The sequence below is a fragment of the Polypterus senegalus genome, chromosome 1, assembly GCF_016835505.1.
Source record: "Polypterus senegalus isolate Bchr_013 chromosome 1, ASM1683550v1, whole genome shotgun sequence".
NCBI classification, from domain to species: domain Eukaryota; kingdom Metazoa; phylum Chordata; class Cladistia; order Polypteriformes; family Polypteridae; genus Polypterus; species Polypterus senegalus.
The window spans coordinates 56,868,919-56,887,388 of NC_053154.1; the positions used below are offsets into that span (position 1 = coordinate 56,868,919).

The 18,470-nt window shown below is 36.1% G+C and overlaps 1 protein-coding gene across 11 annotated transcripts in view; it reads right to left on the reverse strand.

The window, feature by feature from the left end:
• The window catches only part of nav2a (neuron navigator 2a), a 797,383-nt gene that overhangs the window by 46,474 nt on the left and 732,439 nt on the right, over positions 1-18,470 (reverse strand). For all 11 annotated transcript variants that reach the window (XM_039749336.1, XM_039749362.1, XM_039749403.1 and 8 more), the window contains 3 exons: positions 15,405-15,457; positions 6,303-6,326; positions 5,776-5,850 (listed from right to left, as the gene is read on the reverse strand). In XM_039749336.1, coding sequence (XP_039605270.1) covers positions 5,776-5,850; positions 6,303-6,326; positions 15,405-15,457 — 152 coding nt within the window. The remainder of the gene's footprint in view (positions 1-5,775; positions 5,851-6,302; positions 6,327-15,404; positions 15,458-18,470) is intronic.

An 18,470-nucleotide genomic window follows, 5' to 3' on the forward strand; every position in this document is an offset into this window, starting at 1 on the left:
TGGGTATGTATGTTATACACATTCTGAAAGAGTGTTGCCGTTCACATGAATAAAGTCATTGGAGCAAGATTATAATAAAAAAAAGTACTGGGACAAGGGCGAGACTTTTTAACCTGAGACAAGATGTGACTTTTTCAGAGAGAGATAATTTAATGTCCTGTGAGATGAATCTTTGTGCCAAGAGATTTAACCACGCCCGGGGTCGGAAATAAAAGACAAAGAGTAGATGACAAAGTAGAACATGATAAAGAATTCAAAAATGTTGGCACAATACACATGCAGAGCAGGGTAGGGATAATGAAAGTACTAAAATTCAAAAGTCTCAAAAAAATGACAGTAAAGAACGCAACAGCGCAAACAAACGGAAATTATTACTCGGTTAAATAACGGAACAATGAAAAGACATTGAATATATTATTCGGATTTAAACTTTAAGTCGGAGACTTGTAGATCATCTAATTCATGTTGCTATCAGGGAAAAGTAGTATTTCTTCCCAATGAAGAGGCGCATTCGCGAGAATTAAAAGATTTGTTGTCTGGTGCAAGTGAAATCAACATACGCTAGTGGCAGAGATGTGAAGTGGCTGGTGCATAGCGCAGACCATGGGGTTGGCAAGTGATGCCCCTTAGTAATTAAAACAACTAAAGTCTACTCAAGTATGTTTTTGTTCTTTCCCTTTACTGGTTGATAAACTTTTCAGGAAGTTTAATGGATTTTTGTTTAGACATACTTTATATATTTTTATTATAAAGTTCAGAGCAAATTTGTTTTCGCAAAAGATTTCCTTGCTTCATTCCATATGCTTAAGACAATCTAATTTGGAGTTGAAGGTTTATAAAATGATTAAGATGCTGGTGGCTTTACATATTTGTAACTGAGGACCTTTCTTTTTTCAGTACAAACAGCAAAAGGCTAAAATGTGTTTATTTTCCTTTCCCGCTTTATTGACTTATACTGTCATGTTGTGCGCTCATGAATGTGTGGTTTAATTATCTGTTATTATTTGTACAAGTGCTCTGAGCCTATACACAGTTATGTACAACAATAAGCAATAACTATCAAATATCACAACCAGAAAAGCACACATGACAACTGAAACCTTGAAAATCTAACTATGTATATTAAGTATTTTGTTCAGTCATGCTTTTTGCTATATTCTGCCTTTAGCATTATACTTTTCCCCCCAGCACTTGCATTTTGTTCATTTAATTATGCCACAGAATGTGAGGAGGTACTGCACGTTATAGTAGCCTTGCTCATTACTTTCTTACATACATAATGTTACGTGAATTGACTTGACAAATAATTTTTGAAGAAGTAAAGACAACAAACAAGCTCCTTAGAATATAGTTATTTCAAGATGACAGAACTCAATTCTTACTTTTACACCTTTTCCTTTAAGTACAAGCCTACTCACACCCAACCCATCACCTCATTTCAAGTGGTGTAATGAATCATCAGCTGTAACATATTTCAAAAAGCAAGTCAACATTTCCACAGATTATTGTTCAAAGTGTAGGCCTGCATCAAAATTAATAAAAAAAGACATTTCTATTTAGAAAATAGGGGAAAATGGGCATTTCTGTCAGTTGTTCTTGCAATTTGCTTTAAACAGCTCCACAATGGAAAATGTATATAGTAATCTAAAATGATATCTAAACGTAATATGTTAAAATGTATAATGAAATAAATAAATGAAAGGCGATGACACTTGTAACATTTCTTTTTTGTTAAATTGAAAATTTCACCCTAAAACTTCTTTTAACAGAGCCTTTCAAGGTTAAAGTAATTTCCAAATAATGTAAAAGTTGTAATAGATGGACGGGTTCCTCAAATGGGATGCAGGGATACTTTCCTGGCTGGAAAGCCTGTATTAAGGATGGAGACTCTAGATGGATGGACATCCTGACCAGGATTATTGGTGTGTCCTTTTCCTGGGAGGGACAGTGAGGTGGAAGGATAGGGGGAGGCTGAATATCAGGGCTACATACTCCCCTAGCCACTAGAGGGCAGTGCCCCTTTACTGGAGCGCTCATCTGCACACCATGGGACAACCTGGGAATTGTAGTGCCATTAGGCATCCCAGCTGGGTGGCATCAGAGGCAGCTGCCAAAAGAAGGTATCTGCACTTTGAGGCATTTCCGCCTGAACTAGAAGCACTTCCAGCATGTAACGCTGTTGCTTCGGTAGTACTCCTGGGTACTCACCTCAATTGGGGAGTTGGAGTCTGGAGGAAGAGGACATGTGGTGTGCTTGTGTCTGGGGTTTGAGGCTCAGTGACACCCCCTGCACACCACAGAGTACATAACAGAACTTACAGTAAGAGATGTTATTATATTTGCAGAACATGTAGGATATGCAACTCAGACATACACAGTCAGCATTGGCATTTAAATCTGAAATATTAAGGTTCCAGTTCAGCTTCTTAGTCAGCAGACTGCAGAGCCTGTTAATATGAACAAACTTAGATTTGGACCAACAGTATGAAATAAAAGGCTTGTCTTTTCAATACAAAAAAATCAGAATGTACAAATATCACAGATGAAAGACAATGGAGCAAATGCATCAATGAGTTCAGTGAAACCCAACCAGTACTCTAAAACACAAGGCTGGCCACTTTAATTAACAGCAACACAGTACCATTGTGTTTGGTCTGGAAACATTTACAGGTCTGCAGATGGAATTTTGTTTACTGTTGCACAAGGGGCAAACTCATAAAAAATCTGACCAGGAACTAAGTCCTCTTGTTTTGTTCTTGGTATACCAAAATAAGTAAGCAGAATCCCAAACCAAATCACATGCAAAGTAGAAAAATCCTGTTACAACATCATCAGGTGACAGCAAAACTCTTTACAGCGTCACCTACTCCTCTGTTTATATGTCAGCTCTCCTCTGACTTTCAGGCATTCAGACTCACTGTTCTTTCCTAATCTTTTGAAACTTGTGTGTTTAAAATAAACAGAAAGAATGGAACATTTAAAAAAAATCTGGTGGGGCAATACATTGTATTAAAAAATGTGGCGTGAAAAAACTTCAAAGACTGCTTGAACTGGCAAGAGGCAATGGCACAGATCTTTAGATTTCTACTGTCTGCAGTTGTGACGCAGGTTCAATGTCTTGTGCAGAAAGAGTAACCCAAACAAAGAGTACTAAAACACATTAAGCATGACAAATCGACCCCACCTTCTTCCTCAAGCAGTACTAAAAAATAAAATCAATGTCAAATACAACTAACATTACTGTAACACCAAGGTACAATAATTAAACCTGCAAAAAAGTAACACAACAAAGAAAAGGTTCAATGAAATGCTTTTTTAAGTTTATAATCCTTAACATAGATGGATTAGACAATTCACAACCTCTGATTTTTCTATTTTATGATTCAGACTTAGGTTCTCGTTATTATTATTTTCTTTTTTAACTCTTTAAGGACTAATTTTTTTTCTTTCATGTTGCCCCAAGGCTGAATATTTTTCCTAAAAACTCAGTTTTCTGAAAAGCACACAAAGCAATGGTTTAACGCATAAATAAAAATAAAATATTTATTCATGACAAATATCACTGTGTGAGCCTCTCTACTATGTGAATTCACATACTTACATAACATCAGAAGCAGACAATGATGTGAATTGCCACATTACACTGCTTGCAGAATGTGTTACACTGGTGCTGCCGCAGTTTGAGACGTCTGTTGCCGCACAGTCTAATGATATATAGTATACCACATGCCAAAAAAGACATGTTGGCATAGTCTTTCATACACAGTTTAACATATACAACTGCAGCATAATGAAAGGGTTTCCAGTTGGCAAGTGGCTGGGCATGACTGCAGAGGCAAAATACAGAGGGCAAGTGCCAAGGAAACCTCCCAAAAAGAGAGAGAGAGTGAGAGAGGGACACCTACACTCCCTGGGAAAGTGCAGCTTGGTATGTCAATGTGGAAATGCAAGAGCCACTAGGATGCAGCAGACCCAGCAACCACGACTTCTTCCTTGTCAATATCCCTTTGCTACGGGCTGGCTGTCTCTTATTTTATCGTCAATTCTCCGCCTCCACCTCCTTCAACCCCATCACCCTCATATCTGACCATTTCTTCTGTATTGTCCTTATTCACTCACCCATTTTTACTTCACAGGCTCCTTCTTGAATTGTAACTGACCCCAGGCATTTAAACTGGTCTATCTTCTTATGATCTAAGCCCATCCTAACTTACATTAATAGTTTCCTCCGCCCCTTCTTTATCGGCTTCTAACTTTGGCCTTCAATTTTCCAACATTTATTTTCAATCCCTCCTGATCCAAGTCCTCGTGATAATTACCCTTCTTGGCAATTCTTACCTCTGACTTTGTTGTCATCACAAATGAAACATACAGGGACATCTTTGCAAAAGAGAGACAAAGAGAGGGTGCTGATATACTAAGAAACCTGTACTATTAACCTAAGGTTCTAGAAAGCAGACGACCATGCAAACACATATGATGCCTGGCTATGAAAATCTGGTGGGCAGCTAGAAGACCTTCTTGGTGATGATAAGTGGAAGCATGGGGTTTCTCTTTATAAGAGGAATCAAGTTGCCTCTTGTGAAGATACAGGGATGTTACAGATTACTGGCAAAAGGCCACAACACCCCCGAGTCTTTAGGTGTCATCTAACAGCTCACAGTGGAGATAAATGTAACTCTGCTGCCCAGAAGAAACAACAGACAACCTGGGTGTACACATAAAGTCACTATATAAAACTTGGCTAAACTAACAACACTGTTTTAACTCCACACCTTTCTTCAGTGTAATTTTGGGAAAAATTACATAGTGCCTTGTTCAATGTATTTAGGCAAGGCAGATGAACCTTATCAACAATAACATGTCACTAACACTTTTTCATTTTTCCTCCTAGACATACAGCATTTATAACAGAAATACAGATCATCACTAGACTGATAATTCTTGATTAAACCACCAGAATATACATATATAAAACCTCTTGGATGTGGATTTTTGTCTCCACTCTACCCCCTTCATCAATGGCTTGCCTTACACAGAGCATCTAGCTGGCACCTCTAGACCTGAATATCGCCATACATAGCATTATCTCAGATCCAGAGTATCTGCTAGTCAGTCTACTGAACCTGGAGCAGAATGTAAAACACATTTTTACAGGCTCAATGTGCAACTGACAGTACTTCATTTACCATGCTTGCATACCACCTTAATGACCTGCTTATTTAGACAGACTTCATCAGAAAAGATGCCATATAAATTACAAACAGGAGGGATTAATCTAAATAGATAATAAAATTAAAATTATGGTTTGCAATACAGCTCTGTAGGCAGTAAGACTGTACATCTTACAGCTCAAAAAGGATATCTGAAGCAATCCAGGTATTCATTCAAAAAAGAATTTGTTTCATTTACATTTAACACAATTGACGACAGCATAACTATTTGTTTAACGCAATGGGACTTTTATCTGGCGAAGAAAGATTAGCAATGCAAAGCAAATGTGAGTTATGTGGTCCTAAGGGGGTATTTTGACATCCTAATCAATGAATAAAATGTGACTCACTGCTGAAACAAATGTAAAGGAATTTTAAGAGTTTTGACTTGTTATAAGCATCAGCTTTATGGCATTTAGTGAATATTGTTGGCCCCACTATCCACAGAACATCCCAAATTTGGACAGCACTATCTGGCATATTTTTGAATTATCTGAGAATTTTAGCAACAAACACTACAAACTTTATCCAAAAATTACACACTGTTTCTTTGAAAACTTACATTAGCACTCAGCTGAGTGGTGAGGGCAGAAACCTTCTCCTGCGATGCATCAAGCTCTCTGCGGAGCTTGCGAATCTGGAAGCAATTGAAAAATCTAAATTATGATAATTCAAGTAAACTTGTAAAAGTGGTAGCATTCCAGACATAAACATCCACATTAAGCTGAACATTTCACTGCATGCATGGACACGCTGATATACATAACAAGTGATGTAAATTACTATATATATTCTGAGAGAAAGAACTATATCCATTTTGAAAAGGCTAAGCAATAAAATGGCATTATCAATAAACATAAAGTACAAGGCAAAAAGCAGATATTAGCAAGGAGTGTAAAGTTCTGTTTCTAAACATTTACCAGAAAAGCTAGCAATATAAAGGACAATCTGTGTTTAAATTTTCTCTCAGCAAAATGGCTAAAACTGGAAGACTCTCCTAATTTGGATAAGCACTTGTGTTTTTGTACAATATATAATTATTTTCAGTCTTTTAAAGACAGTTCCTGTCATATTAATTTTGCTTCTTACCTCTGACTGGGACTTTTCTTCAGGCTGAGTAGAGGGAAACAAAAAAAAAAACAAAAAACATTTAAATTATTTTTTGCCAAGGCTGAAGATGCCTGATAGAACAATTTTATTTAAAACAGCATTTTAAAGACCTGAAATGTGTAAATAAAAGTACAGTTTTTGGAATAGGCAGCCAACAGTCTTTCATGATCTTCCTTGCTTTCCTTCTCGCCACTGTTCATTTTGAATTTAGCCATCATCAATAACACTGTGATAATCTAAAACAGTCTGCTGGAAAGTACTTTTGTACTGCAGTTGAACTTGATGCACATGCCTGACTTGGGGAACTACAGAAATGTCAATATAAAGTCCAGGTGCCGGGAATAAAATGGCTGTTTACCACAATATGACCTAATCAAATGATAGGTTTGCATGTGCTATTTGCTTCAAACAGCATTGTTATCTTCTTAATTCTGCAATAAAACCACCTGCATCAATTTAGTACAATACAAAAAAAAATCGTCCTCCTGCTCACCTCACTTCTAGAACTGTGTGGTGACAGAGAATGAATGGACAGCAAATGCATGACATTGCGTGCCTCACTTCTGGTGTTCTTATTTTTAGTCTAAGCACAGGCACACACATGAACTGTACTTTATTTTAACAGAGTTCAGGAGTTATTTACTTTAAATGCTGGCTCATTTAATTTCTTCAATTCTTTATGTGCCCTTCCCATGTGTACCCAATAAATGGGTAAACAGTATTTCATCAGGTATGAATATCATTCTGTACTCTTTCTTGCAAACACAACTCAATTATAATGTGCAAAAAAGGCATTAGATATACATTGTCCACAGAGAAGTACTTTGAAATTTGGAGTGTATACACACCCACGGCTACTAAAGATGGTGATGATTAACAAGAAAGTAAAACTGGGTGTTGTTAAGAGTTTTGGTTGCCTAAATTTATTCTGCGAATGGTATAAAAGAAAAATAATTTGTTCATCAAATTCCAAACCTGCTTATTTAATTTCAAAGTTGGTATAAGAACCTGTTCCAGCAGTATGAGTCTCAAGAAAGAAAACACCTCTAAACAAGATGCCAGCTTAGCTCAGGCAACATTCACACTTCCTACGCTAATTCAGTGTCACAGTGTCACTAGTGAGCCTAATAAATACACCTGAACTGGAGTAAGTGGGTTAAACTCGTACAGAAATAGGGAGAATGAGTAAAATGCATTGAGATGGCAACTCAGACTTGCATTCAAGCTCAGCAACGCTAACAACTGCATTATCCAAAATATTAACCACCCTATGGAGCCAGCATCCTAGATGTGACTGAGCACATAGAGTATGCAGGCTTTCAACGCTCATACTGTAGGTACTGGTTAAGGTCATTGTCAATTCCAGATTGACCATGTGTGAGCGAGTGCGTCTGCCTGCATAAGTGCAGATGAACTGGAGCCGAGTCAAGGGCTGTTTCCTGCCTTGTACTTACTGCTGCCAGGATGAGTTCTGGCACCCTGTGACCCTGCATTGGATTAAGTTACTTTGAAAATGGCATGCTTTGTTTAGCCACATCTTTCCCAGGTTCCCAAAATCAAGCAGCTACTGAGGTGGCAAAGTAGGATCCAGCAAGAGTCAAATGCATAACAAAAGAAATTTCTCAGCCCAATAAAGTTTGCTTTAAAAATGTTTAATGAAAATTCTAAGCAAAATAGTTCACACAAAAATAGAGAAAAAAGTTATAACATGTGTAAACTTAGCTTTTTCTTGTTAAACTTTGTTACCAGTTACTTTCTATACTTAAAGGTTGTGTGATTTCTCTACGGCAAACTTACTTAACACATTTAGCACATTCGATACGTAGGGCACATTCAATATGCTCAATACGTTCAATATGACGGTTTGAAAACTGTTTGCCTTCCATACCTCACCAACTGTATGGCAGATTATAAAAACTGGGACTAGTCTGTAGTCAGATGGACAAGAAATAATTAGAATAATCCATTTCAATCTAGCTCGTGGGGGTTATGTTAGAACCTTCCATAAAGTATGCATTAATATATCGGCAAACATTTTAACATAACTAAGAAAATACTTCTATCAATTTAACATAACCTTACTAACTAGCACATGGTTCTTACACTTTATATTATAAAGCTGAAACAGTGCTCCTATATGCAATACTTAAATACATTTTGAAACAGCAAATATACAAAATAAATACCTTTATTGTACATAAATAATAAATAAGCCTGAGAAATAAAAGAGAAACCAATAAACAAAACAGCTAGCCTCAACAAGCCCACCTTTACAACGGGTATTAAACATTCCTAGAAATGGGGTCATTACTGTGCTTTCTCCAAGTCTTCACGTCTTCTTATCGTGCTGCTTTCTTCAATTTAGCCTTTGTTTTCCTGCCTTCTTCTTTAAACTCAATAAACCCTAGCAAGGACCAGCAATTTACACACCATAATTTATTTACATCCTGCCCAAACCACGAGTAGCTGCACACAATCCCAGAATCATCAGGCTACGGTGCCCTCTGGCAGACCCTGGAACCAATGCACCACCTTGTTTTACTTAAAGGAGAATCTACCTTAAAATCTCTGGGCTTCCTGTCCTCAGTTACAAGCAACATGACCCAACCTGCTGGAAAGTCGTCTGCTGCCATTTTACTTTGTGCCTGTACTAAGCAAATACTCTCTTAATGATGCCAGAGGAAAATATCACTAAATCCTTGGGTTGGTGGTAAAATTGGCACTCCAGCTACCACAAAAAAATTGTTTCATTCTATTTTAAATAGTGTGTTCCTGAGATGTCACCTGTTAATGGCTGCACTTGGGTCCTAATCTGGGATCCTGAGGTGGTTTGTCATGTGGTGGGTGCGTCAACATGCTTTATGAACACATACTCCTAACCTCCTCCTCCTTCTTTATAAGTCCTTAAAATTAAGGGTTCAATGCAGACATTTGAATTCTACAGAAATAAAACTGACACACTACATAAATATGAGTAATTTTTTCTATGGATTTCATTTATTCTTTGAAATTAAAAAAACAAGATGGTGCCCAATTCCTTCTCTTTCAGTAGCAATCCTAGAGATACTAAGGACCCTTTAACAAGGCTCATCCATTGTACAATGAAGACCTGTTCTAAAGGAGGCCAGTTTAATTCCTGCTACTCATTGGAGGTGGAAGTTTTCAGTGTGGCTTATGTTTCTCACATGCAATAAAAATGCTTTATTTTTATGAAACTGAGGTATAGAGTCTGTGGAACAAACCATTGTAGGTAGCAAAGAAAAATACTTAAAACTGAGTACACAACACTGGGGCATCTGAAAACCACATTAGACATTAAGCGTTATGAACAGCTTAAAATGCACAGGTGAATTCATGAATCTTGTTAGTAGAATCTGCTGCACAGTCAACAAGTTTATGTCACCTTAGGTTCCTTTAGTTCTATTTCTAAATATTATCTAAGCACAGGCAAAAAGAGCACAAGCAGGTGTTGAAGGGAGAATAATTCCAGTTCAGGCATGGGACAAAAGCTAACAGCGAGTTTCAAAACAAAAAACACGAGGTTTTGCACAGCTGACTGTGTTGAAATTGAGTGATGCGCTGATGGCAAAAATGACAGGTATCCATATGCATATGACAATCAATAGAGGTTGATTTTTATTTTTCATAAACAGCACACTTTTGAATGCTGTATTCAAATGAAAATAGATTAACACCGAGAATGTCAGTGAAAAAGGTGTACAGGTCCTCCCAGACAGCTCTCACTAGTGACATCACCCATTACTAATACTAGGTGTGCCCAACAACAGGAATGGGTGTGCAGCCTAAAAGGTGTGCATAAATAAATACAAAATCTGACATGGTGGTTTCCAATGAAATGATTGAAATCTAGATTTTCCTTATGATCAATTAAATACAGGAAATCAATGAGAGTGCTTAAAATGGAAAAATATCCCATACACATAAATCACAAAATCTATAATTGTCTAAGCAGCAGCTGTTTCTTTGTACCACTAAAATTGTGTCATTTAGAACAAGGAAAGGCTTTTGCCTCGAGCTACCTGTCTGAAGTGTCTCCTTGCAGGAAGTACTCCAGGTGAGTGTAAAGAATGCATTTGTTAAATACTTTTACTCATATTGTCTGGTGCAAGATTTATTGCTTTTGCTTCCTGTGTTAGATAATTCCAAAAACAGATGAAAAGACAACTGGGGTAAGTAGGCATTCTGGTAAAAAGCTCATTGTCTTCCTATGTCTACCAATTTATCACTAAATTCATTAAATATCCAGTATGCGTAACCATATAGCCAGGCAATGACAAAGAATCAGAGACAGAAAATACACTAGGAATATTTTAAACTGGACAACAGCAATAGCTCAGTGGAACTTTAGCAAGTGAAATATAGCAATTTAGAAGCTTCCACTTAACTTGGAGAAAACATCTCTGCCTTAAGGCAGAATGTTTATTTTAATTATATGCCTTGATTAACCGGACTGGCAAAATAGGGTGATTGGTTACCAGGGAGTGTATATTTCGTGACACTAATGCTAAGCCGACAGAAGCTTTCTTTCAACAGCCTTTAACAGTGGAAAAAAATGTGCCTCACACTTAATCCATTTGTTGTTTTAAGCAAAGTTTCTGTTTTACTACAGTGGTAGAATTGCTTTTATTTTTGGGCTAAAATGAATATTACAATCGGAAACAAAAATGTGGAAAGTCCCATCCTTTCTAAGGAGCATTAACTGCAGACAGTAAACAAACAATAATTTCCTGCATGCCATTTGTGTGTATGTTTCTCTTTATGGAGACAATAAGATATACTGCTTAGAGATTGTGGACATTAACAAAGAGATTAACAAACCCAATCTATAGATGAAATTGACAGGTAAAGAAACTATAAAATAACATATGGATAATTGGGATAATATCACAGGCTTCTAAATATATTCATTATTTTGAAAACATCCATCACACCATTACAGAATCCACTTTAAGGAGGGTTATGGAGATCATGGTCTATCACAGCAACAATGAGTACAATGGAACGAACCATAGATGTGGAGGCCGTCCACAACTCACACTGTTACACATTATATATCCATACATCAGTCCTGCTTAATCTTATTTTATGGATGTGAAGAGGAGCAAACTGTTCCAGCAGTATTACGTGAAAGACATGGAATAGTCCTGGATGGACCACAGACCAGGTTTACATCTTCATTCATTTTCTGAACCTACTTATTCCAGTTTTAGAGCTGCACAGGGATGAAAGCCATATACATAAACTATCATTATAAATTCATACAAAACTGTATAAAATGTAATATGAAAAAATATCTCTTTAACTAATAAAATGAATAATATGAAGTAAAACTTGAAAGAAGTATTACAACAAAAATGTTTCACACATATTGTAGTAAGTTATACACAGTGGACACTTGTCTGCCTACTTTAAAAAATTACAAGTATATAATGAAATGAAGTGAGTGTAACCTTGAAGGTTTCTCCAGGATGGGGAAGTGAAAGGTAATAATATGTAAAGGCAACCTTGGACAACTAATGCTTAAAATCGAATCCAAGTGAATGTTTGCTAAGGAAAGTCTGAGGGCTCCTATGTTATCAGATAACCAGGCACCAGCATTGCTGTTGCAGTATAAAATATAAGCTGCTTGTTAAAGGTACGCTTCAGTTATCTATGAGACGCTCTGCTAATCACCTGTGACCAGTGTTCTGCAACAGTTAGCACAACTACGCCAACAAAAAAAAAAGTTTGCTTTTTATTATACTATCATTTTAAAAGAGTCTTACATAAAATATATGAAAGAGCAGCAAAAGTCACATTTTAAACAGATTAAACGAAAATAAAAAAGACAAAGCTCCCTACACATGAAATAAAGCATTTTGACAAATCTACATGAATTCTTCCCTTACCGTAAAGTTCCCAGACCCTCCTGTAAATGACACAGCTGTCATCATTTTGAAAAATGTTTCGCTGTTTTCTTCCTTCTTTTTTGCCTCTACACTCACTCAGAATGTGTCTCTCGGTACTGTGCTCAGAGCTTGATTTGCGAGATCAGGTTGCAACACACCTGTCTGAGTTGTCATTTTCAACACAAAATACTTAGGGCTTGGAATCAGCCTCTGTATAAATACATGTGCATGCGTGCGCACGTTCCCAGCATCATGCTTGTGCAATTTATTGGCTTGTACATTTATGGGAGGGACGTTAATGACAGCTCTGGGTGGTTTTATTCTCAGACAAACCTAATTGTAATATATAGTACAAACTGAAGATAAATGTTATATATGTGATATGAGTGTTTTCTAAACAGAAAAACCTTGGTATAGCCAAGCAACAAATACATTTTGGAAAATTTATGATTAAGGCTGAACTGAAGATGTACTTCTATGAAGTAATACTTTGTTTTTCTTCAAGACACATTATTGTATGTCTAGTTCGGTGCAGCTTATTTATTTAATTAAAGAAGTTAATTATACGTGTTCACCACTTCCCATTATCAACTGATTGAAACTGTTGAAATAACTTTTTTTAAATCAAGAAGCTGTAACTTTAATTTCTACACCACAATATCCTTTTCATCAAAGAATTTTATTCATCGTTTACATATTAACACTTTTTAAATATGGACTCCAGAGTGTCTTTTTTCCACATTATCTGCAGATTACACATGACCAAAAAGAATAGAAGCTCTTGTAAATAACTTTACATTGTTAAAAACATATATATTTTTTTGATGTCTAAATCCAAAATCAGTAATTGTGATTGCAAGTCAATAAATAAATAAACTGCATTAAGTCAGAAAAATAACAAAATTACTCAGTAATGTAGAGCCTAAAAATGTCAATCTGAGGCTGGGTCAATAATAACACAGATGCAGTTTTAACTTCAAAAGAATGTAGGTTGTTCAGGCCATTAAAAAACATGTGTTGACAATAAAATTGTAAAATGCAGCCTACAATATAAACAATACTGTATATATATGAATGATTATGGAAAGATAACAGGTAGACAAGCCTAATATACTAATTGTCATTGCAACTGCAGGTTATGAGACTTGTGCAGCCTCTTTGGCTATTTTCCTAGTTCTGTCCAAATCCATTACATATGATTAAGGAAGAACACAATGGGAAACATATAAACCATATTTAATCATAAGTTGTAAGAAAAAGGCGCTCTGTGATGGACTGGAGTACAATTTTGGTATGGTCCTGCTTTATGCCTTACGTTATCAGTACTGGGGTTGATGGAGTAAACAACTGGATGGACAGATGGATTATAGGGATACTACAGTGAATAGTTTAAAAGGCCTACTTTTGTGTGAGCTAAAGATACTACTGCATTTGCAATCATTTATTTTAATGATCATATTGTGCTTAATACACATGTACAAAAACATCTTTCCCCAATGAATCTCCTCTTGTTACTTCCACTGACAGGACAGGTCAGGTCAGGTTGGGGAACATGCACTGGTATAGCATGTTGCCACACCCACTACACTACAAAACAGCTCAGGGTCCTTGTTGGTAACCCTCTAGGCAGACACAAGGTCCAGTCCTACTCTCCGGAAATGACCATCAATCTGCCACTGTCAGGTGTTAGGTGAGCATCCCCTTGCCCTGGTCCAGCTGCTTGGGTCGTCAACAATGAGGATCCTGTGAGCCGGAACACCCTCAAGGAACTGTACCACATTGCCGTAGTGGGGAGTATGTGAATTTCCCCTAGGGTTTAATAAAGTATCTATCTATCTAGTGCCGTAACTGACACTCCCTCACAATGCAAGTAACGTGCCTTATTTGGGACTCCATGAGTAACCACAGTACTGAAAGAGTCCAGTCTTGGTCTGAGGTCACTACATAGTATCCATGTCTCACAACCATATAGCAAAGATATTGCAAAGATATCGGGAGAGAAACACACCCCTAACCCCTGACAAATAAAAAAAAAAACAAAATCCAAATCTAATCCAGTTTATCCAGTAATGGAAAAAAGTACAGGTAGTAGTAGATTGTCAAATATACAGAATACAGTAAAATTGTAATTGCAAGTACAACCAACATATAACACTCTACTAGTAAAATGACACGCTAATAAAATACTGACACACTTTGTAAAATACCTGAATTAAACCTCATCAAGTGAAATTTGTATTTTTCAATTTGAGATAATGTAGTGCTACGTTGGTGTGAAGAAGAAGAAAAATTAGGATTCTTACTGCCGAGTAAAACCAGACAGTACTTATCTCTGAAGTAAAGGCCATTGCAACAGAGATGAGCATATTGGGATGAGAAACACTATAGAAATACCAAAAGCATCAGGCATGAAAATAAAAATGAGTTCAGTGTTCCAGCCAGGGGTGTCACAATAGCTGCAAGTTTTCATTATATCAAGTTTTTTAATTGAACTTCTAACTTAATCAGATGTATCACTATAGTTCCCTGTTCTTTTGCTGTTGCCATAAATCTTTAATATTGTTAATTTTATTCTCAATGAAATTCAGAAAGACAAATATAACTGCTAAGACTTTTATTGCACAGAAATCTTTTATTTTATTTTTACTGTTTTTTGTTTCATTTTAATTCACTTTGAAGTAAAGAATTTGAGGTTTAAGTGGCTGCTTTTAATAAAATACAGATAATCAGTTTGAATGATAGAGGTCTAATTTTTCTTAGTCAATTCTGTGAATTTCTGACACCAGAGAATGATAAGTATACCCTGCGCAATATCTAAATTGCATGCTCCATAATTCAAAGTAATCAGTTTCTAATTAAGACATTAGCTGGAAAAAACATCCGCAGCCAAGACTTGAGTTGGGTACCTCTAGATAAGAGGGGGATTATAAAATCATGGATAATACACGAGGCTCTTCAAATTTGCTTTGAGTTCAGCAAAATATTACTAAATCTTCAAAACTGATTGTTCAGTTTATGATAGTAGGGAGGCTCAACAAAAAATTCATTGCCCTTAATAAATCATTTGAGGACCTTTGAAGAAGAGATACTGCATGACCTGGTCTAACAAATGGTGCCAGGGCTTGCATTCAGAAATAAACCAATTAGGGAGAATTGAGAAACCAATGCTTACCGTCGAGTAGATTGACGAGGTGCTGGAGACAAGAGACAAGGATGACCCATGCACTGAAAGTCAAAACAGAGACATTATGGTTAAATGAAAGAAAGACATCCGTCGAAATATGAGGATTTGATGCAATATTCCCTTTTAAGTATGGAAATAGCAATTAAAAGGCAGATCTCCCCATCTCCACCCTTTATTCATAAGCACTCACATACACTGACTGTAAATGAGATCAATGCATATAAAATGCATGCAGAATGACTTACAACTCAGGTTAAATTCCCAGAATATTTCAAATGGTCTGTTTGAAAAATGTGCATCAAATATTTATTTCTGAATGTTAAAAGTTGCAATAAAAGCACAGAGCACTTCAGGTTTAGGGACACATACCTCCAGGCTCTGTTTATGCTCATTCCTCTTGTCAGTTTAAATGCCAACAAAACAGCTCAAACATGTGACCTACACCTACAGCCGTCACACAGCATCAGCACAAGCAATCATGTGACGCAGCAGTCAGTTAACAATAGTAACTGCTCCTTTCCAGGCTAATCTAGCACTTAATTGTTTTGTTTTGTAATGCACTAAATTATGCTCTTTCTGAATTGACACTCTCCCTTTACAATACACAAGCACAAGTTTCCATAGTGCTGAAAAAATAAACCAAAATATTACTACTTGGTAGACCACAAAAACGTACTATTGCTAACATTTCTCTCTCTCTCTCTATATATATATATAGAGAGAGATATATGTTTGTAAGCACGTTCAGATAAAATGCTGAATTTTGTAAAGTGAAAATTATGAAGTGTCAAAACTGCAGATCCTAAAGAAGCGCAAGGAACAAGAACCTTCTTAGCTTTTGTATTCATAAAATCTTCACAAACCAACAGTCTTTTCTAGTATATACCAAGAAGATACTTTCCAAGAATGGCACCACACAGCTACAGGAATCATTGCTACTTTCCATCAAACAGCAATTAAGGAATTATTGCTACTTTCCATTGAACAGTAATTATTTCCATCATCTTTTTCTTATGGCATAATTTCAAAATTGCCTGAAAATGACAATCTAATGGCATGGACAACTGGACGAAAGGGTGTTTGTGTAATGATTATTAATGAATGGCATGAACCAAATGGTTTTAAAAAAACCTGTGGATAGTCTTAACCCCACTTCAAAACTGGGTGCAAGCAGATGTTTCAATAATTCTATTTTATTGACATGGTAGGTGACATCTAAATTATACAACAGCATTTGTGGATGATAGATGAACAACAATCCTGCTGATGGTCAACAAGATGAAAAATAATTTTTGACTACAGTTAAAAACTATAAATGTATTGTTTATGCAAGTCTCCTTTTTAAACAACTACAATTACCTATTCCAAAAACTAAAATCATTAATTGCATGATACATTTTCAAAAGCTAGTCAAAAGCTTCTCTTCTGCATTTTAAAAGTGAAGTACACTGCAAACGTTGGCCAACCCAAGGTCACTGCTGTGATCATTTGTAGTTATTGACCTAGGATAAAAGGTTATCACCTCTTTGTATAAAAACAATTACCAGCATTGATAGAGTAGTGTAAAACTAGAACAAACAAGCACCAAACTCAGTATGCAGTAGACCACTGGATGTACTCAAGTGAACTATGGCATAAAATGAAACCATCTTATATCCTCCTGATCTTGAAAAATGTCTCCTTGCTAGATTGGCTTAACATGCTGCTCTTAAAAACCATCAATGTGTACATCAATGGTCACAAGAATAAAGTACTTGAGACAGCATAAAGGATGGATGTCCCAAATAAAATCAACTGAGATTCATGTACTGACGAACAGTAGCTCACTATACTTAGACTACATCCACACTACTACATTTTTATTTAAAAACGTAGACACAAGTCTCTGATTTCAACTTTTGTCCACACTATTCTGCTGTTTTTAACCTCCCGAAAACTACGACTTTTGAAAACACTCTCAAGAACCGTATACTCCTGAAAACACCAACTTGGTATTTTATTGTGGACAGTTGAAAATGTACAGTTATCATGTTCTGATTTGGTCATTCTTATTAAGTAGCCCTTCCTGGATTGGATTCTGCTCATAACAATGTTTCATTCCCTGACTGGTCAAACTTCTTGAAAGAAAACCATATTCCAACTTTATCGGCATACAAGAGCTGCTTACCATGGCACTTTCTGTGTTGCTTACCTGTAGCATACATGTAAATCATGTTTTGTACATTTAAATGCTGCAAACGTGCAAAAAGCAAATAATTTAATAGTTGCTACATTTTTGCGATAAATCATGAGGCTGGTGACATTACCGTTCCTAAAAGGATTTGTTTTGCCAATGCATGCATACCCAGTGCAAGCAAACATCAACATTATATGTACATTTGGTTGTGGATGGAGATACTTTCATAACTAATATGAAAATGCCAGTGTGGACAGAAATAGTTTTTATATAAAAATTCTGTTTTTAAATAAAAATGTAGTGGTGTGGATGTAACTATACCCTGACTATCATTTGCAGTGACACCTGGAATTATATTCACATATTAAAATGATAAAAGTACAATGCTTGGAAAGATGTCTGTTATGTAAGCAATACCTGGGATAAATAAACGTTTTTAGTTTCCATGAGACTGTAAAAGTTTAAACAATCTAATTTCATTTAATGAAAACAATAACAATACATTTATTTTGACCCAACTACCCAAGTACAAACATGCATATGCTTAATGGGAAGTGAATAACAAAGTAATTAAGAGTAGTTTTGGGTTAAAAAAAAATCGCTTCTGAATTTTAAGATAGTCACTCTGTAAGTTTTTTTTTACTAATTGGTTCAGAATCAATATTATTTATGTTGTACCTATTTATTTGGGATATATAGCTCTCAATTCCTCAAATGCATAATCCTTTAGTAAATTTGCTTGTATACAGTAGATGCATAAAACATTTGGTGAACTCAGCAACTGTAGACCCTACGTGAGACCTTTAAGCCTAAATAAATGAGTGAGTATGCAAGTAACAGCCTTCACTTTGATAAGTAAAATGCAAGTCACATTATTA